Source organism: Sebastes fasciatus, chromosome 3 (genome assembly GCF_043250625.1).
Source record: "Sebastes fasciatus isolate fSebFas1 chromosome 3, fSebFas1.pri, whole genome shotgun sequence".
In the NCBI taxonomy this organism is placed as follows: Eukaryota; Metazoa; Chordata; class Actinopteri; order Perciformes; family Sebastidae; genus Sebastes; species Sebastes fasciatus.
The window spans coordinates 3,717,521-3,738,381 of NC_133797.1; the positions used below are offsets into that span (position 1 = coordinate 3,717,521).

At 42.8% G+C, this 20,861-nt stretch overlaps 1 protein-coding gene across 1 annotated transcript in view; it reads left to right on the forward strand.

Moving 5' to 3' along the window:
• LOC141765102 (uncharacterized) overlaps positions 1–20,861 on the forward strand; it is a 29,117-nt gene that overhangs the window by 6,621 nt on the left and 1,635 nt on the right. Inside the window, exons 6-49 of the mRNA XM_074631007.1 lie at positions 738–785; positions 947–1,084; positions 2,305–2,403; positions 3,564–3,629; positions 3,727–3,807; positions 4,123–4,173; positions 5,458–5,619; positions 5,771–5,854; positions 5,971–6,015; positions 6,574–6,696; positions 6,796–7,098; positions 7,221–7,271; positions 7,354–7,380; positions 7,475–7,501; positions 7,598–7,660; positions 7,762–7,857; positions 7,932–7,994; positions 8,427–8,462; positions 8,554–8,607; positions 8,785–8,847; positions 9,187–9,231; positions 9,449–9,520; positions 11,376–11,411; positions 11,517–11,633; positions 11,763–11,870; positions 11,993–12,073; positions 12,507–12,557; positions 12,672–12,734; positions 12,858–12,917; positions 13,138–13,164; positions 13,255–13,305; positions 14,169–14,258; positions 14,403–14,450; positions 16,630–16,746; positions 16,857–16,979; positions 17,101–17,193; positions 17,314–17,439; positions 17,536–17,610; positions 17,744–17,902; positions 18,032–18,172; positions 18,792–18,953; positions 19,088–19,234; positions 19,776–19,925; positions 20,030–20,110. Coding sequence (XP_074487108.1) covers positions 738–785; positions 947–1,084; positions 2,305–2,403; positions 3,564–3,629; positions 3,727–3,807; positions 4,123–4,173; positions 5,458–5,619; positions 5,771–5,854; positions 5,971–6,015; positions 6,574–6,696; positions 6,796–7,098; positions 7,221–7,271; positions 7,354–7,380; positions 7,475–7,501; positions 7,598–7,660; positions 7,762–7,857; positions 7,932–7,994; positions 8,427–8,462; positions 8,554–8,607; positions 8,785–8,847; positions 9,187–9,231; positions 9,449–9,520; positions 11,376–11,411; positions 11,517–11,633; positions 11,763–11,870; positions 11,993–12,073; positions 12,507–12,557; positions 12,672–12,734; positions 12,858–12,917; positions 13,138–13,164; positions 13,255–13,305; positions 14,169–14,258; positions 14,403–14,450; positions 16,630–16,746; positions 16,857–16,979; positions 17,101–17,193; positions 17,314–17,439; positions 17,536–17,610; positions 17,744–17,902; positions 18,032–18,172; positions 18,792–18,953; positions 19,088–19,234; positions 19,776–19,925; positions 20,030–20,110 — 3,903 coding nt within the window. The remainder of the gene's footprint in view (positions 1–737; positions 786–946; positions 1,085–2,304; positions 2,404–3,563; positions 3,630–3,726; positions 3,808–4,122; positions 4,174–5,457; positions 5,620–5,770; positions 5,855–5,970; positions 6,016–6,573; positions 6,697–6,795; positions 7,099–7,220; positions 7,272–7,353; positions 7,381–7,474; positions 7,502–7,597; positions 7,661–7,761; positions 7,858–7,931; positions 7,995–8,426; positions 8,463–8,553; positions 8,608–8,784; positions 8,848–9,186; positions 9,232–9,448; positions 9,521–11,375; positions 11,412–11,516; positions 11,634–11,762; positions 11,871–11,992; positions 12,074–12,506; positions 12,558–12,671; positions 12,735–12,857; positions 12,918–13,137; positions 13,165–13,254; positions 13,306–14,168; positions 14,259–14,402; positions 14,451–16,629; positions 16,747–16,856; positions 16,980–17,100; positions 17,194–17,313; positions 17,440–17,535; positions 17,611–17,743; positions 17,903–18,031; positions 18,173–18,791; positions 18,954–19,087; positions 19,235–19,775; positions 19,926–20,029; positions 20,111–20,861) is intronic.

Sequence of the window (20,861 nt, forward strand, 5' to 3'; positions counted from 1 at the left end):
ATCTGCAAGATTTCACAGAACGGAGGAAAACAACCAATCAGAGCCGATCTGGAGTCTGCCGTCTCTGAGCAGCTGTCAATCACTCGCAAACTCTGATCAAACGGTCAAACTGATCAAATATGAATCAATATTATGTTACTGTAATGCCTTTTCTCTCCTCAAATGTTTTCAGAAACATCTTGTAGTGTACTGTTTAGCTATAAAATGAGAAAGTTTGTGACCCGGCAGCCATGTTGAGATCTGTTGAGGAAATACTAAGCACCACCCACCAGCCGGAGCACATTTTCTAATTTTACAGCTAAACAGTACACTACAAGATGATTCTGAAAACATTTGAGGAGAGAAATTGGCATTACAGTAACAAAATATATTTGATCAGCTGCCTAGTATGACCGTTTAATTGGAGTTTGCGAGTGATTGACAGCTGCCTCCGTTGAATTAACAGCCAATAGGAACGCTCTCTCTCTCTCTGAAAGACCTGTGATTGGCCAAAGTCTCCCGTCACAGGCTAGATTTTGTAAAGCTTGAAAACATAGCCATGAGGAGGAGCAGAAGTCTAGTTTACACTCAGTTTAATCTCTTGCCCAATGATGCCAAAAATAAACTGTCTACTGCCACTTTAAATAGATATTACATAAACAATGCATATCAATACAATTTTTACCTTTACTCTGCAGACTGTCACCGTACGTTAAAGCAATAAGGATATTCAATGAACCATTTTGTCCATTGTTTAGAGAGTGAGATCAGAGCCAGGCTTCAGAGTGCTTCCCCTCCAGCGAGTTGTGAGTAGGACTCTTCATGGCCAATGCATATCCACATATGATCCTAAAGAACGAATGTATGATGCAGCAATGAAATAATGAAATACAGTCAGTTTGAATTAGAAGTAAATGGTAACTAGAGACAGCGTGGTCCTCCGTTTGACGTTAGCTCTGCTGTGCAGGGACGGAGCTGGATGACGTGAAGCGTCTGCTGAGAGGAAACGGCTCCACCAGCCTCAGCCCCACTCAGTCCCCTGACAACACGCTGCCCATCCCCAGGAAGGCCAGCGTGGAAACTTGGACAAAGAGCTCCAGCACAGGTCCAACTAATCAGCTGTCATATCTGTTATCATTTATACATGTTGCTTCCTTTACATAGGCTACCAGAATATGGAGTATGATTGTTTACAGCAGTGATTTTCAAAGTGGGGATTTGCTATAAATTATAAAATTGTGCTGTATCATTAAAAAGTGCATATCTACAGATGGGGACCATTTGCATCAATAAAACAAGGCAAAAGTGAGCATTGCTCACATACCCCCGCTCATTGCTTGACCCCTACTAAAGTAGGGACAAAGGTTTTGCCCTTTTGGAACTAATGGAACAAGTTCTACTCCGGAAATGGAATTGAAGACGAAATTTTTTTATTTTTTTTGCCAAAATTTCAAAACTTTGGGTACCCTGGAGTTCAAACCCCCAAAAGGCACAACTTAGACCACACCGTCAACCATCATACCAAATTTGAAGTTCCTAAGTTAAATAGTTTCTGAGTTCTGCTCCGGAAACGAAACGGACGGACACGCGGAGCGCTATATAGCTACCTACTACGTTGTCGCAGTGGTATAACAAGCATATTGTGTCCATTACTGCCACCCACATTAGCTTTGGGGCCAATAGAAACTCTGATATGATTGTGACTCATCACGTCAATCTGTCATGAATCAGTCACTTCACTCAGGGCAGAACAAACCGTTGCCGCTGCTGCACAGCTAGCTAGCTAGCTGGCGAGCATGGAGAAATATTTGAGTCAGTCCACATCGTCAAGTGATGCTAAGACCATACTAGCTAAATTGAGAAAATATGACGACAGTTTTATCAACTTTGGTTTTATTGAGAAAACACCAACTGGCAAAAATGCGTTGTGTGTCTTCAGGGAGGCCTACAAGCGAACGAAGCCATGAAGCCGGCCAAGCTAAAGCAACATCCCAGAATATCAGGGCAAAACAAAGTGGTGTTAAGTTAACATGATTCAAATTGAAATGTGTTTCTGTTTATCATTATCAAACAGGTCTGAAGTATCTAGGTTGAAACGTTTTAGAATACATTTAGTTCCAACGGTATCTAAGAGTACAAATGGTATTAAGCATTATGATAAATCGGTGTTAGGATTATGAGGGGGTCCTTGGAACATTTTCTCCCCTGTAAGGAGTCCCTGGCCCCAAAAATCTGAGGACCTCTGGTTTACAGTACATTTTCTGCGTCCACATGCCCCTCAGTTTTTAATTTGTCTGTCTACCATTTTTCTGTCTTCCCTACTAGACCACTATGGCAGCGTTTGGCCCGGAGGTGTGAGCAGTAGCTACAGTTACAATACCAACCCCAACAACCTGTCAGCTACCTCCAGCCTTTACCCCACAGGTCAGTCATATATGACAACCAATAACATAAGCAAGCTGTTGCTAGAGGAACTATTGTATGCAACCATTCTCAGTTAGCTGTTGCATGGTCATACCATCGCAGAGGGGCTGTGTGGTCTTTCACAAAAAAACTCTGTAAATTGAATTTAGCTTGTGTAGTTTCCATATAGGGTCTACTTCTACCGTAGAAAGTTTGGCAACACTTCTTAATAACCACCATTTATAAATGCTACATTGATAGTTAATTCAACTTGTTTAATAGTTATTTTACTGTTAACAAACAATGAAATGATAATTAATAATGTTTACTAATTATTAGTAATGCTATAATTTTATTTTATCATTAGTTTGCAGAATATGAAATTCTTAGTTTATAAATTAAGCATTGTATCATAGCTGATAAGAGATGATAACAACTACATTTTGATTACGTTAGTAAACTATTAATAACTACTTATATACCATATTAAGTATTTGTTAGTGATTAAAGATAAAATACAGGCAGCGGGCTGCAGAGTTTCTGTAGCTACAGACCAACACAGTCTCACGGCAGTTTGTGAAATAGTCACAAAATTGTATATATTTTATTTGTGTACATAGACACAAATTTCCATTTTTTTCGTGACGCTCAGCACGACTTTCAACAACATATTTTTTTGTGCACTTTCCTACAAATGCACCAACAGCAACACGTGACGCACGTGTCAATTTCCACTTCATTCTTTCCAAAATAAAACTATTTAGTTAAATTTAGAAAAAGACTGACATGGTTAAGTTTAGGCAACAAAACTACTTAGTTAGCTTTAGGAAATGATTGCGGTTTGGGTAAAAATAACTACGGAAATGCTGTAACTTAAGTATGAAGTAATGTGACAAATAAATCAGCTTCAACTTGTGGTTTCACACGGGACACGAACACCGGTCTCCTGGGTGAAAGTGCTATTTCACAAACTGCTGTGCGACTGGGCTTCACAGACACCGCCACACACTTCTAGTGGGACATAAGTGAGGGTTGAGAGGGATTATTGTGTATGAATCTAAACATTGCTTCGAAAATTCCTGCATAGCACACCTTTAAGTTTTAATTTTCTTTGCCAGCTGTGATAGATAGACAAATATGAATCTGCTCTGCTCTGCTCTGCTCTGTTCTGTCATGTGCAGGAGTTCAGAACAACCTGACACTCAGCTCTCCCTCCATGGGCAGTGGACTATCTGCTGGCAGCACTGGTGATTCTCTTCCCGCCATATCACAGCCCACTGGGATTTCACATCCTCAGCTTGACACTGACAGCAGATAACTATGTTGTTTTTCTCTCTTTCTCAGTTCCCGTGTATGGTGTTCAGAATAACCTGGCCGGTACCAGCCCTATGCTCCTCTCTCCCACTGGAACCAACACACCAATAGGTAAAGCAGTGATGTACAGCAAATGAAAAATATTCATGGATTTTTTAATCTTTTCTAAACCGGAAAATAACTTTCTACAACAACACAAATGGGAAAAGGGAAAAAGGCTTTAGGTATTATGCTCAAATTACTTTTTGACAGTTAAAATATCATGTCAGTTTCACTAAGCGACCAAACAGATTTCAGAGATGCCATGGTAGTCAGGATGTGATAAGGAAACATTACAGTTAATGTAAAAACTGTAATAAAAAAATCCTTTCTATGGTATTATTTTTTTTAGGAATCACAAATTATTGTCTTAATGTCTCCTCACAGTTTATGGTGTGCAGAAAAATATGTCTGGCACTGGAATCAGCACAACCACAGGTGAGGTGTTAGATATTTGTGTTTAAAAATATCTGTGTCACTTGTGACCATGTCATACTAGCTTGTCGGGAAGGAGGTTAAATAACGCTCCAAACTTACGCTAAATCTTGGCGAGGAAAAAACTGTAATGGCCATTTTCAAAAGGGTCCCTTGACCTCTGACCTCCAGATATGTGAACGTAAATGGGTTCTATGGGTACCCACGAGTTTCCCCTTTACTGACATGCCCACTTTATGATAATCACATGCAGTTTGGGGGCAAGTCATAGTCAAGTCAGCACACTGACACAGCTGATGTTGCCTGTTGGGCTGCAGTTTGCCATGTTATGATTTGAGCATATGTTTTATGCTAAATGCAGTACCTGTGAGGGTTTCTGGACAATATCTGTCATCGTTTTGTGTTGTTAATTGATTTCCAATAATAAATATCTACATACATTTGCATAAAGCAGCATATTTGCCCACTCCCATGTTGATGAGAATATTAAATACTTGACAAATCTCCCTTTAAGGTACATTTTGAACAGATAAAAAATGTGTGATTAATTTGTGATTAAAACTATGGACAATCATGCGATTTTAATTGATTGACAGCCCTAATATACGTTTTGTTGGACAATACAAGCCCTTAAAATAGTATAGTAAACTAGAATGGCACTCGGAGAGCGCAGACCTCCCCCCCCCTCTCTGTTCAGCTTGTGCCATCATCCAAGTGTATTTTTGTTTATGTTGAGATCAGCTGTACGTAGCCGAGCATTGTAAACACTTCATTCAAACTGGACAGAAACTAAATCAAACTCACCTAAACCGTCGTCGTTACTCAAACAATCACAAAGTGTGCTTTGGTCGAACTCAACTGTAATTTCACAGAGTTTAATGTGAAAAAATGCTGATCCTAATGCTAATCCTTAAAGGAATTCCTGAATGAGGATCATGACCGGGTTGCCACCAAAATCTAATAGATTGTTCATTGTTCACACATCCCACCCTTCCAAAAAATTTCATTCAAATCCAACTCTGACTTTTTGAGTTATCCTGCTAACAGACAAACCAACAAACCGACAAACCAACGCCGGTGAAAACACAACCTCCTTCCTAGGCTTTCGGCCTTGGCGGAGGTGATAAAATGTGTCGAGGCATATCTCAGTGACTGTGATGAAGTTTATTTGCTCTTGTAAAATGTCTTATTCACCTTTACGATACCACTGTATGCTAACTATTTACAGTGCTCTCAGTAGGTCTTCATTAGATTTGAGTTTTTATTGGTGTTGTGTGTTTCTCACAGTGAGACCCAGCAGTCCCATTAATGACGAGGTCTCAGGCACAGACTTTAAGTTTGTGCTGATAGAAAAGGAGATTGGTCCTGTCAAGAAGGAGACCGAGCGGCTGGTCATAACCAAAGACACGGGGAAGCAGTTCATGTTTGCTCCGCCTGCTGGTGCTTCTGGTAATACTAAATACTACAAAGTACCACTTATGTACATCTATACTTCCCCACTGCCTTCGACTACTTTTGCCATTTTAAAATCACCAAAGATGTATATTGTTGTTAAGCATTTTTTCTATGTCTGTTCAGTGTTGTAACTGTTGTCTTGCAGCTACCTACTACTCTAGGGACTCCCTAAAGAGAGAGAAACAGAGGCTATCATCCAGCACAATGGAGGGAGGAACAGATGATAAATGTAAACTGATAAACAACCAATCTTATTGGCTTTTAGAATCCTCACATACATTATATTTCTTGTTTGGCATGTAATTTTTATGTTTTCTTTCTTTCTTCATATTTTCTTTTTTAAAGCTCCAACCCTAAAAGTTGCCACAAAAGACAAAGCCACCTATGCAGGTACTGTATATAGTCCCATTTCTACTTTCCTCCCTTTACTATAATCTGTTGTATAATCTGTTCCAACACAGTCTCACGACAGTTTGTGAAATAGTCACAAAATTTGATCTATTTGATTTGTGTACATAGACACGAATTTCCCTTTTTTCAGCATGACTTTCAACGTATTTTTCGTAAAATCATAGAAGTTGTGTTCATTTGTGGAGATTATCTTGCTGAGCGAAACGTGTAAGTATCATAAACCTTTGTTTGCCACGGAGCTTATTTTCTGCAACAATCCAAAACCCAATGGAAAAATCCCATTGGCTTTTTATAGAGGGAACCACGGTGATGCTGACTTCCTGGTTGGCCTACAAAAATACGTCATCTCTGGAGCACTCTATGAGAAGAGACTTAGCTCAGCAATATATTGATGAATATAAACTTCTTCTAATGTATTCTCAACACTACAGTAAATTGTACATTTTCACTGGAGGCTCCTGTAATGAATCCAGTTCAGTTTTCTTACCTTCTTGGAGAAACGATACAAACATGTCTTTGAACCTTTTTGTTTCTCAGAGATCCGAAAAGATGACTCAGGCTTCCGCTTCTGCTCCTGCTGCAGCTGGTGGAAGTGGCTGCTCGGCCTCCTGCTCAGCCTCCTCCTCCTCCTCGGCCTCCTCTTTGGACTCATCGCTTTGGGTAAGACGTGCATTCTCTTGCAGCATGTTATTTACCATCATAAGGGGTCATTGAAGGTCATCTCTGCACATGGCCATCATCTCCTCTCTGGCCTCACAGGTGAAGAAATGAAACGCCTCAAGAGTCGCGTTGATGCCCTCGAAGCCATCACTGGCACTGCGTCAGCCACGTCCAGCCGCTTGTCAGCCTCCTCTGGCATCAACATCATCGACCCTCTGGACTCGTCATACATCGGCAGGAGTTCTTCTGGGTCCACCCTGACCCGCTCCGACAATGGGATCAACCTGGGGGCTGCTGGGCCTGGGGGAGGCGCAGGGAGTGGACCAGGACAGGGCAGCGCCGCTCTGCAGAGAGCCGTTCAGCAGCTGGTCAGGGCTGAACTCCGCTCGGATGCTGTAAGAGGTACAGAAATATAACACTCTGATCAGTTATCTTCACATAAGCTCATAAATCAACCCATTCGTCAGTGGAACAACTTTTTGGACATTCGAATTTGATTGATCCTAACTCGTTTCTACTTTTAGATACACTTGCATACTCACTAAAAGGGGAGAGAGGAGATCCAGGACCTAAAGGCATGTTTGCACAAATCATAAGAAAAATTTGGAGATTGATATTTTGTTGAAATCCATCATAAGGCTGGCTGTTTCTTTACAGGTGATCCAGGCTTGCTCGGACAAAAAGGTGAGAAAGTGTCCTGCATATGTATTAATACCAAACCTCGGCAGTGTGTTATATACACTAAGCTGTATAACGGCTAGAAATTGGTCTTTTGCAGGTGACAGCAGCTTTCCTGGCCTGCCAGGTGAGACTGACAACAAATGTGTTGTAGCTTTTTCCTTTCCACAGAGGTGACAAACTCTGCCGGTTCCTTCTCCACTCATATATCTTATTTCTTTAGGCCCTCCTGGGCAGATGGGTCACCCAGGATTGGAAGGACCAAGGGGACCAAAGGGAAGTGCAGGTAGTGTTAAGTTTAGAACATTGTCTTTGTTCTTTGAGGATGAGCAGACAGCAGGAGTAAGAAAAAATCATGGTCTGAGTCTCTCCTCCTTTGTGACCCAGGTTCCGAGGGATCACCGGGCCAGAGGGGCCGGGATGGACTGATAGGCCCCCGCGGAGAGGCTGGACCTCCAGGTTTTGGAGAGAAAGGAGACAGAGGTAGAACATGTTTATGTCACCCATGTTGAATCATGGAAAGTTATTCATTGATAATGAAACCTGGTTTGGGACAGGATCTCAAGGCGAGGCAGGACGTCCCGGTCCTGATGGTGCTGCTGGACCTGTGGGGCCGAAAGGTAAGGTCAAGGACCACACCAATATTTTTGCATATTTTAGGCCATATACAAATCACTTTAACTCTAAATCACTAATACAACCGACATGGTAAACTGACTCACTGGAATAGATGCCAAAATCAGTGGCCACCATGATTTCCTTGTTTGTTTTAGGTAGAACGTAGAAGAAGCTCAGCACATTGTAGCTCCCTTTAAGTGCAATTTATTGTTCCAGTAAGTGGCATTTCGAGCACAAGCTCTTCTTCAGATTACTACTCTCTAAAAGGGGAGAGAGGAGATCCAGGACCTATAGGCATTTTTGCACAAATCATAAAAATAATTTGCAGGACCTTCTTCTACGGTTTTCGTTGCTGTCTTCTACTGGTCCAGCACCGGCCTACTACAGTTTTGGATGTGCTCTTGCGACCACCTTACATTGCTTGTTTGTTTTAGGTGCCACGGGAGAGCAGGGTACCTCAGGAAGCCCCGGTAAAGACTCAGTTCCACATGAATTTCTGATTATGTCGGTTATGTCCTATTGATCGGCAGACATGTTAAATCTGTAATCATTTGTGTGCAGGTGCTCCAGGTCCAAAGGGTTTCCAGGGTGAAGCAGGAGTACCAGGAGCAAAAGGTACCTTGTAGGGTTCATCGTCTCTCATCGCCCTGAAGGGGATTCTTTCACAACAATGATCCGCTAGCTGTACATTATCCCGCTTATTACACGATTACTTACTGAAGAAATCAATATTTTCAGTTGAGACCAACTTTCTAAGAGCGCCATTGACACTTTCTGTTGTTATCAATGCAGGTGATCGAGGAACACCAGGGCTGTCAGGAACCAAAGGAAAAGAAGGAGAAAGGGGATCAGCAGGTGTGTTTCAGAATAACTCACATATCACAAACAACATGAATAACAAGTTGCCATTACAGCAGCTATTCAATTAAAAAGTGTAAAAGATGAATGGTCTATTTAAATGACACAGAACCCGCTACGCTTCTACAATGGCGCCACCGGATGGTTGCAATCTTACTTGGTCTGGTATGACCAGTGGCTTTTGGCTAATGTGGCCAAATCTTAGCCAACTTTAGCTAGATATTATATAATATAATATATGATTCTGCAAATGTTCATTTAAACAGTCTGACAAATGAAAGTTACAAATCCTCAAAGGTGTTGTTAAGGCTTTTTATGGTGTTCTCATGGTTAAAGGTGAACCAGGACCTGCTGGACCAAGGGGATCTAAAGGAATTGCAGGTAAGGAGAGGAGCTTCACAATAGTGTTGAAATACATTAATATCATGTCAAGATTAGAGAGGGATATAATGAGAACTGCACTAAACCTCATCAGAGGAGTTTATTCTGTAGGTACCAACCATTACACCATTCTGTCACAGCTGCCAGAGAACAATCCCAGATTATTTAGGGTTGTCGTTGAGGTAAAGATTGTAATCTAGAGTCTCCCTGTATGCAGGTGACACAGGTTCGAATGGACTTCCTGGTGTGAGAGGACCACCTGGACTTCCTGGAGATGTTGGTCCCCCAGGTACCACCACACTGTGATAGATGTGGCAGCATGCACAGTTACGATGGAATCATTTGTGTTTCCATCATGGTTTTAACTCCTGGTATGTGCTCATAGATGATGTGGATTGTTTTATGGTAGACCTCCAGTGCACACAGCCCCCTCTTGAGTATTAAAAGTGCACAGTCTTGAGTCTTGAGTCATTTGCCAAAACCCAGTTGAGGCATCGAGCTTGCTGAACCACTTGGCGCCTGCAAACTGTGACATGATCTCGTCTCTGGTGGGCAACTTGAAATGCTCACTTTTAATCGCCTTATTCAAGTTTCTTGGGTTCAAGCATACTCTCAATAATCCATTCTCCTATCAAAGTCAACAGAGAGCTTACCCAGTTCTTCAAAGTTCTTCAACTTTTTGTACGACATTTAGCTTCTCCATGTGCACAAGTTGCTGCTGCAGCTTTTCTCTCAGTGCAAATGGCGTCTTACACGCACGAACAACAGGAGTCACATTTTCATCCACATGAATTGTGTGCATGAGCGTGAATGGTTGTCTGTCTCTATGTGTCAGCCCCGTGATAGTCTGGCGACTTGTCCACGGTGTACCCCGCCTTCGCCCAATGCCAGCTGGGCGATCCTGAATAGCGGTTACAGATAATGGATGGATGGATGGATGGATGGATGGAAGGATGGATGGATTGTGTGCACGCCTGGCAAGCCCCCAAAAACATCCTCGAAAACATCCTCATGCTCCTCCAAGAATGAGTTTTGATCATTCTGGGGCTGTGATTTCACCACATAGACTTAATCAAGTTGAGCTTTACACATGCAATGAGACAGTATGGGTTGTACATCCTGATCCACAATAAGTAGCTGAGATTTCAGGCACCGGCCGCTTTGTCTGAACGTCACCACACAGCGCCCTTTAACTGGAACATTCAGTGTAGGCAGTCACTTTGATTTTTCCTTTTTTCCTTGTGAGTGCTTCGTAATCAGCTACAGACATCAGGTTTACCTGGGCTCCAGTATCAAGCTTGAATGGTACAATTGTGTCATTCACCGTCACTGGTACTACGTACTCAGCTTTCTCAATAGAGTCTCCCTGTACACAACACTGTGTGCTTCTTAGCTTGTGCCCGCGTGGTCTCTTCTGCCCTACACATGTGCACAGCCTTTTCCAAGGTTAGGTCTTTCTGGCGCAGTAACCGTTCTCTGAGTCCATTATCTGGAATTCCGCGACTATTTTGTCTTTTATATGAGCTTGTCTTTCAATTCTCTGAAAACACAGGACTTGTCCAATGTGAATATTTATTAAAACTAATCTCTTGTTTCTGATCACATATAAAGAACTTGTATCTCTCATATGTGACATCTGTGCTTGGTACAAAGTACTCCTCAAACTTCTCCGTCGGGAAATTCAGTGTCAACTCGTCCTTGTCTAATTGTAAGCCGTTGTTAAGGTGTATGTTGAATCTCTGCTTGAAACGTTTCAAATTTTCAGCGAGATTGCCATCAAACTGCATCGATGATGGAGGGGTTGGAGGGGTTGCAGGGGTGGAGGGGCGTCTTGCCTGAAGTTAGCCGTAAGCTACCGGCAAACTGTTCCACGGTCTCTGTCCTACAACTTGTGCGATTGCTGCCTTTTTTTTGGCACTCAACACTACTCTTCTTCTTTCCATCAGACTCATCACACAGTAATCCTCTTCTGACACCATGTTATGTTTTGTTCAGTGAAATAATCACAACCAGGCAAAGATTCTTGTCAACCATTTACTCTCTCTCTCTCTCTCTCTCTCTCTCTCTCTCTCTCTCTTTCTTAACAACGCATATGTCTATAATGGAAAGTTTCATCATGTAATCAAATGTAAAATGCCTTTCAGGTGAACCAGGATCACCTGGTAAAATCATCGCTCCAAGTAAGAACAGCAACAAAGCAATACTTGTACTAACTAGACATTTAAACCTTAGGAAAACACAAAGTAAAATGTAACTGGTGATTGTCTCTCGCATTTTGTTTCTAGTTGGCTCCAATACTGTGGCCATCCCCGGACTACCGGGGCCCGCTGGGCCTCCAGGTCCTGCTGGAATCCATGGTCTGTCTGGTCCCGTTGGCCCCGCTGGTATTCCGGGACAACCTGGTAAATCCAAATTCTTGACCCATGTTAAGCATCTGAGATGGGTTAAAAACTGACAGATGGATGTGATGATTGTTGATCCATATTGAACAGATATTTTTTCTGTGATGGTACATTGATATCATCATTTAGGACCTAAGGGAGAAAAAGGAGAGAAAGGCGAAAAGGGAGAGCAAGGAAAACCTGGCGAGCCTGGTAGTGTCACAAGTTCAGAAACTGTCAGTGCTACACAAACCGATAGTGAGTACCTCTCTATTTCTTTACGTCCTTACTTTGGCACCATTTGGTAGTAGTATCAAGCATAACAGTGGGATGGACAATAATACACACACTTACACCCTCTATGTTTTTATTTCTAACAGGACTTTCCTCAATGGCTAGCTTGCCTGGCCCACCAGGACCTCCAGGGCCCCCTGGAGCACCTGGTCATCAAGGTCCTCCTGGTATGTGTATAACTATTTGTAAGACATTAAGAACATTTCCAAACGGCTGGGCGGCTGTGGCTCAGAGGGTAGAGCAGGTTGTCCACCAATCGGAAGGTCGGTGGTTCGATCCCCGGCTGCTCCGGGTCACATGTCGATGTGTCCTTGAGCAAGACACTTAACCCCAAATTGCTCCCGGAGGCATAGCCATCGGTGTGTGAATTTAGATTAAATCCTAATGGGCAAAGTTGGCACCTTAGTAGCCTCTGCCATCAGTGTATGAATGTGTGTGTGAATGGGTGAATACTGACATGTAGTGTAAAGCGCTTTGAGTGGTCGGAAGACTAGAAAAGCGCTATATAAGTCCAAGTCCATTTACCATTTACCAAACAATTCCAGTAGGTGCTTAGATCAAACTAATGATTATTCAAATGCTGCTGTAACTCTTGTTTAGGTGAGACTACACAGGGTCCTCCAGGACGCAGAGGTCCTGCAGGAGAGCCAGGTAAAGTATCTTGCATTACACAGACAAACAAATAGACGCGTAGATAATCAGCGTGCAGGATGATTTAAGCAGTGTCAGAATAAAAAGTTGGATTTGTTTCTGCTGTCCTCACAGGAGTGGGTTTACCTGGACCTCGAGGAGAGAGAGGAGAACCTGGCAGCTTTGTGCCTACCTCAGGTTGGTGAAAGAAATGTCATTTTAGATGTATTGTAGGTCTTGAGACAACTGGACACGTGTCATATTCAGCCTCTACTGTCTTTGCTTGACACGTTTGATGTGTTCTTCCCTGGTTTGTCTTAGAAACCTTTTTCGCTGGACCACCAGGACAACCAGGACCCCCAGGCCTGCAGGGTTCAACAGGTTGGTTTGACAAATCAGATGCTTCTGAAAACAGAGGTCTCCTGCAAAATAGTTCATAGAACTGTATGTATAATGGATTCATGCATACAAAAATGTACAAAACTAATTAGTGAATGTAGCAGGCCTCAAGTTAAGATAAGAATTAGGATACTTCTTTAAAATCGTTTAGAACTTCTGGTTCATAGAAATGTTCTTTCATCTTATTGTTCATTATCCTTAGGTGACCAAGGACCACAGGGGTACCAAGGTGAGAAAACTGAAAAACCCTTGCATACATCATAGTGTTTAGAAACTACAGACTTACAAACATATCTTAATGTAATGATGATTGTCTCAGGTGAACCAGGTCAAACAGGTCTTCCAGGGAGTCCAGGGGAACCAGTTCTTGGTATGTGAATAACTTTTAGATAAGATGGATTTTTGATGGATGCTATGGGGGTCTTGTTTCATGTAAGAATCACTATTTGTGGGCACTGGCATGTAGAAAATGAGTTTAAATTTTAGGGGAAATACACAGCAGGTGATACTCCATAACCTTGGGGGACATTGTTACTTAACCAAGCTTCGAACATTTCTTGATTTATCTGTCATAGGCTTGTTGAAAAAAACAAAACAAGACCAAAGTAACAGTTTGCTAAGTAGTTGAAAATTCGTAACACAAGGTTCACTTACTGGACATTTTCCAGAGCTTTCAGCCACATCTTGTTTAGTTGTTATGGAGATAATCACACAGATTTGGCATATGAATGTAGAATTTGTAGGCAACTGGACAAGATTTTGGTATCGTTCCGGTTTCGGTTTGTATTACAAGTAGTATTGACCAGTCACGTATGAGCGGGCCTTGGTTGAATGCAGGTAGACAGTCCGTGTGGAGAGCAAAAGAGGCAGAACGCATTGGCCGAAAATACAATCTCGGATTGTAGGCTATTGTCTGAAAATGATTTAGCTTTTTATTAGCTTAAAAGCTTGTAAAGTGGCTACTTGTGAAACAATCCTGTCGTAGACATCGTCTCTCAACTCTAACTCCATACCTGCATCTCAAGTCGGTCTGTAAACAATAACTGGTGTACAGAAGAGGATCCGCTGGGCTATACCAGAACCCCAGAAAAATTGTCCGTTTCACCCAGAGGCTAAATCGTCGTCAGACCGATAGCTGTTGGGTTCCGAGATTAGAGTTGTGGAGGTATTTCAATCAGTCAATAATGAACCTCCAAACTCTTTGCTAAATCAGTGTTTTGGTTTTCATGTCAGGTTTCCCTGGTCAGCCTGGACCTAGGGGGCCTCAGGGTCCACCAGGCCAAGAGGGGCTTGAGGGGCAAGATGGGCCACGAGGACCTAAAGGTAAACTCTTTTATTTGTGTTCTTATACAGGACTGCACCATAGTGAATGATTTCTGTCTGTTCTGTCTTTCCCCGTTTCTTCTTTTATCAAGAAGTCAGCAAACACTGGAGTTAGTCTCTCATACTGTTACGTGTTCCTTGCAGGTGATGCAGGAGTCCCTGGTGCCCCAGGAATCCCTGGGCTCTCCAATGGTAAGACCATCCTAAATATCATATCAAATCTTGTATTGCTAATAATCTTCACCAATGCCATGCTTTTACCTGTAGAAGGTCTGCAGGGTTGCAAGCATAGGCCATATCTAAGAAGTGGATGTAGTCACCGTGATGTCACCTGTTGGTTTGTGGACTGCCGTTTTGAAGCCTTGAGTTTGGCCGTTGCCATTCTGTTTTTTGGCCGTCGCTATCTTGTTTTTTTGTAACCAGAAGTGACACGAGAGGTTGGAGCTAAGTACAACTGAACAAAATATTTTTAGGTGACCAAAAGGTTATAATTAACTTTGATGAACTGAAAAAAACACCGTGAAAGGGTTAAAGTTGTAAGACGAAAACACGGACAACTCCCAGACCAGACAATGCCGTGGTAGTGACCCGTCAATCACAAGGTAGCCCCGCCCTAAAGCATCCCCTGCTTTATGGTCTATCTGACTCTAAATGGGACCATCATTTACTTCACTTCAAACTAGCGATTAAGACCATAAACTCTTGTTTACAATGTTTACTGAGGTAATAAATCAAAGTAGGCTCATTTTCTCATAGACTTCTATACAATCAGACGTCTTTTTGCAACCAGAGGAGTCGCCCCCTGCTGGCTATTAGAAATAATGCAGGTTTAAGGCACTAACGCATCGGCTTTACTTTTCAGACCCGGAGGTTGCCCACTGGTTGCAAGCAATCGGCAGCATCTATGGTTGACAAATAAGACACAATTATGCAAACATGCTCCAAGAAAATTTTGACCACTAGGGGTAGCTCACAGTGTTTGTTTGTTTGTTTGTTTACACACATTAAAAAAAAAAAAAAAGATACAGTATATAATTTACAAGGGGATGTGAAGGAGAATTGACTAAAAACTCTCCAGGGTTAATAATTACAGTAATATAAAATACACAATTTGTATTTATCTATCAATAATTTCAGACATAGTAAAACATAATAAAAAACAGAGACATAGTTTAGCAAAGTACTTGACCACAATGCATCCCATAAACACCCATCAGTTATGCAAATATCAAGAAGACTCATTCATAATTCACAACTTAAGAAACTAAGAGCATACGCTCCTATGATATGGCATAGAGTTTTCATAAGACAAGAAATAGAAACAGTGACAGCTGGAGACACTCAACAATATTAACCTACGCTATCACCTACACCCTTTCACATTTCAGGAAGTCATTTGACCAAGGGGTTAATATATACAAACATTTCCTGATGGAGATTAAATCTTGAAGGGGAACCAATTTTACGCATCAACGTCAACTTTTAGGTCTTGGTGATGAAGACCACAACCTCTGTGGCCTGCTCCTCATCTCTGTTTTAAAGGGGACATATCATGAAAAACTCACGTTTTCACTGCTTGTGTACATACATTTGGGTATCTGGAGCGGCTACCAAACCACAAACTGTGAAATAAGACGACCCGGTCAGTTTGTTGTGGGCTGCTTAGAACAGAAAACATGTGATTCAACAAGCCATTCAGATTGGCTCCCCTTCCTATGTCATAAGCAAACTCATTACAATATACCGCCCACAGCTGGAGAACTACCTTTGCAAAGGTGTGCCATATTTTTTCACAAGCCAATCAGAGCAGACTGTTTTTTTTTGGGAGGTGACAGGTGCTAAAACAGAGAGCTTCAGACAGAGGGTGAATACAGGTATATTCAGACAGACAGTAGGAGAAAAATAATGTGTTTTTTGAACATTAAAGCATGTAAACATGTTCTAGCAGAAACCCCAAATACAAGTATAAACCTGAAAATTTGCATGATATGCATTAGTACATTAGTCGCTGCTAGCATAACACACTGCAGGCGGCAGGTTTTGACAAGGGAGAGGAATGCCTGGAATTAAAATAGGATATCTCTGATTCTACTGCAGTAAAAAAATTTCTTCTGTCAGAAGAATTGCATTAAGTTTACATTTAAAAAAAGGGATGGTGGACTTTTTTTTTTTTTACCAAGTTTTCATGGAGGAAGTGCAGGTTAAAGTACTTCTGCATTGGCTTCACCACTCAGCCAAGGTTGTTGCTACTTGGTCAAATGGCAATGCTAATAAATTAGCAATATTAATAATGTAGTTATTTCTATTAATTGCTATTTGAGTCTTGTCTTCCAAATGACATTTTATTTGAGAATTTGTGTTGTCGTACCAGGTGGCTCATTCAGTCCTGGCCCCCCAGGCCCATCTGGACCACCTGGTGCACCTGGAAGAGATGGAATTGGATCTGGTTCAACTGATGTGGGCCAGTACATTGCGGAGTACCTTCAGAGTAAGCTATGCATTTATTTACTGTGATTTATGTACAGTAACACTACGATCAAACAAAGCAAAGAGCTGAGTCACGTTATCTGTATGAGACCACATTGTGTTAACACGTAGGTGCTGGCATCAGGCAGTCCCTGCCTGGACCTCCTGGACCTCCTGGCCCTCCAGGGGCCCCGGGGCCCACAGGAGACGGGTTGGTGGATGATGTGGCCCACCGAGTTATCACCTACATCCAGAGTATGACCAACTACATAATAATGTTGCGTGTATCATTACACAGGATGTCTGTTTGTGGAAACCTACAGTTTTTGTAGCAGTAGTGAAAACCCCTTCATAACTTTTACGTATTCGGGTCCAGGTAGAGGACCATATGACAGGACTCCTGGCCCTCCTGGTCCTCCTGGTCCACCTGGCTCCATCTCTGTCAATGACATCATCAACCTATTACAACGTAAGTCTCATTTGAGGGTGGTTAAAATCCCCAAATTTCTTACAGGCGGCAGAAACTCAATATTTGAATGGCACCCATGAGGTTCGTTGGTTTGACACCCAGCTCTTTATTTGTGTCCAGGAGAGGACGTGAGGAGATACGTTGCTGGTATTCCCGGTCCACCGGGATCTCCAGGAGCTCCAGGCCCCGGTAGCTACAGATTGGACCCCCAGGAGGTGGCTGAACGTGCCCTCACCCTCATGAATGGTGAGTGTTACAGATGGACCTACAGGTTATACATTTAAAAGGTGATCTGTTGAGAGAACATGTCTGTGATTGACTGGGGGTCGTGTCTGTCACCAGAGAGGGGGGTGGTCGGTGTCCCTGGACCCCCTGGACCCCATGGACCCCCTGGACCTCCTGGAAACTTGTTATCAAGTAAGAAACACAATAAGAACACAGACGGTATAATCAGGTTTTTGAGCTCATTGTGTTTATGTTCACGTGTCTAAGTGATCAGGTCCAGCAGCATTCTTAAGCTAACAGCTGTTCATTTTCATTGTCCAACTAGCTGGGTATGAAGCGGGTCTTCAGGGGCCTCCTGGTCCCCCGGGTATCCCTGGTCCACAAGGTCCGTCTGGGCTAGTAGGTCCACCTGGACCAGCAGGTCCACCTAGCCCACCCGGATCTGGGAACTACATCAGTTCAGACATTCGTGACTACCTGCAAAGTGAGTCCGACTGAAAACGTTAGCTTCATCAGTTCATGAAGCATTCATCTGAGAAAATATCATTTTATATACTTACTTTTACATCAAATACATTTAGTCTGTCTCCACATCTGTTCCATTGTAACAAAGGTGTTGCCTTCAGAGGCCCACCAGGCCCCCCTGGTCCCCCTGGACCCGAGGGCCCCCCGGCTCAAATCCACGGACCGGTTTCCTATGCGGATCGATCCCGCAGAGAGGCGCTCAAAGCAGAACAACAAGAATACATCAAGAGTGAGTTTACAAAAAGACTTCACCTGTTTAAAATGGTAGAAAGTTACAAAATGTAGCTTTAAAGCTGAAGTGAATGACTCGTGACTGAGCTTGAGCTAATTCCAAGTCCTAGACATGGTCAAGTTCATGAGTAGAAGGAACAGGTTGTAACATTTCAGGGGATCTATCAGCAGAAATGGAATATAATATTCATAACTATGTTGTCATTAGTGTATAAACACCTGAAACTAAGAATAGTTTTTGTTAGCTTAGAATGAGCCCTTGGAACGGGTCCTCTTCACGGAGTCCTCCATGTTGCTCCGCCATGTTTCTACAGTAGCCCAGAACGGACAAACCAAACTCTGGCTCTTGAGAGAGACTTTCACGTTTTTACGTTCTCTGAAGGCCACCGTAGTTCTCCGACACGCTAGTGAAACCCAAAAAAAAATTTGTTTTAATGCAACTTGCGATTTCTAGGTTGTAGCGGCTTAGTTTTAAAGCTAGAGTGAAGATACTGGTATCAAATGAAACTTGAAAACTTAAGGAATCCATTGGTACTAACCATGTCATACTAACTTGCCTACAAGTATAACTAAGTCATTGTTCCTTCTGCATTCATGTTATGCTGTATTGTCTCCAGGTGACGCTGTGAGCGGAGCTATGTTCGGACTTCCTGGTGCACCAGGCCCTCCTGGACCCCCAGGTCACACAGGAGAGCCAGGTGTACCCGGCGCCAGAGACTTGAACCTGGATACTGGAGACTACGCCAGTATGGCTGTTAAAGTAACTGATTACATCAAATGTAGGTGATCTAGAGGAAGTTTTTTTTTATAAAACCTCATCACAGCTGACTCTCTGAACCCTGCTATGATTATTATATTACATTACTATTGACCTGTCTGCACTCCACTGAACTTTGGTGTCCCCCACATGCAGCCCGCGGTCTGCTCCGTGACGTTGTGAGAGACTCTGAACGTCTTGTTCAAGGACCTCCTGGAGCTCCTGGACTTCCAGGAATGCCTGGACACAGCCAGTGGGTTAGTTCCCGTGAAAATGTCGGGGATGTGGTGGAATACATCAAATGTAAGTCGATATGAGCTTTATGTGCTTTTTATAATTGAAGGGGCTGCCATTAAGTTGAAGAGCCTCATGATACATCAGATGTAAGAAATTAAAATTCATCCCAAAGAAGAATCACAGTCACTGGAGTTTAATTATAAACCCTTGCTGATATTGTTTGGAGTAAACTGTAGCCTACAGGACATGACTAAAAACATGTGCAACCATTAAGAAGGGCAAAATCTTTATGTTGTCCTCCGCCGGTTGTCTCCAAAGTCTTTGCCTCTTTACACTCAAAACATCTCTCTAATGCCTAACAGCAAAGGGCTTTGCTTATGATACAGAATAACTTTCTTACAGTCGGACAATTTAAAGGGGACATATCATAAAAAAAATCTTTTTTCAGTGCTTGTGCACGTGCATCTGGTTATCTGGAGTGGCTACCTACAGGAATGGACCTGGAATTGAGTATGACATGTCTCCTTTAAATGATTGTCTTGGGGTTGAATGAAACCAGAGGCACAAAAGCTTTTCCTCGCATCACCGAGCTTTCTGTCATTTGCAGCCCGCGGCGTGCTGCACGACATCGTGAGGGAATACAACAGTCGTGTCTTCCAAGGACCTCCAGGACCGCCCGGCCCCGCAGGTCCCCCTGGAAACAGCCAATTGTTTGGTTCCCACGCAAATGTCACCGATTTAGTGGAATATATCAAAAGTAAAGAAGGATTTGCTGACAAATTGTTACTATTAAAAAGAAGACGGATGAAATAGCTAAAAGATGTGAGAATTTCTGATAACAACTGAATTCGTCCTCCACAGCACATGGAGCCATTGTAGGACCGCCTGGGAGACCAGGACAGAAAGGGGACATGGGATTCCCGGGGCCAAAAGGAGAGAGAGGTAGATCTAAAAAATCCTGTTGGAGTTTGAAATGAGAAATCTAGTGGATTGTACCTTTAATAGTTGTTTTAATAGTGGTTACAATGCTTCAGATTTAATCGTGACATGGTACTTTTTTTTGGTACCAGTTTCGATCCAGGCCCTATCCTTCTCCTTACCCACTTCTACTCCGTTTGCATTCACACGGAGGGTCCAACATATTAAGTGCTATCCCAAACCAATTTGCGGGGAGTAGAAGTGGCTAATAAACCTGACTTAACCAGCTGCCCTTACTGACTCGTGTTCGTCATGGAAGACGCGCCGTATAAAGGTAGTTCCGTGCGACTACTGGTACAAAGATGTATTCATAAACTGCTCAAACTAAGATAAACATTTAAAGGGACTATTTGTAACTTTCAGAAATGCTTCTTAACAGCGACACCTGTGGCCGTGAAATCAACGAAAGTCAGCGTCGAGCTTGCGCTTGCTCGCTCTAAATATACCTGAACGAGCATCGCTCAACACAGTGAGGCGACACACGTCAGCTAAATCCACAATATCACTCTATATTTCAGCTGCTTGGCAGTAATGTTAGCTGACCAGACAAAGGTCTCTCCATGAACATGATTTAGATCTGATCCTAGTGTTGGCTTTTACTGCCTCAGCGCAGGCTGTTGCAGTGGGGCTCTGCAGCGTGTCTCCCTGCTCTCTCCGCCCGCAGCTGGAGAGAGCAGGGAGACACCGGCACCCGGTCGGTAACGAGACGGTAACG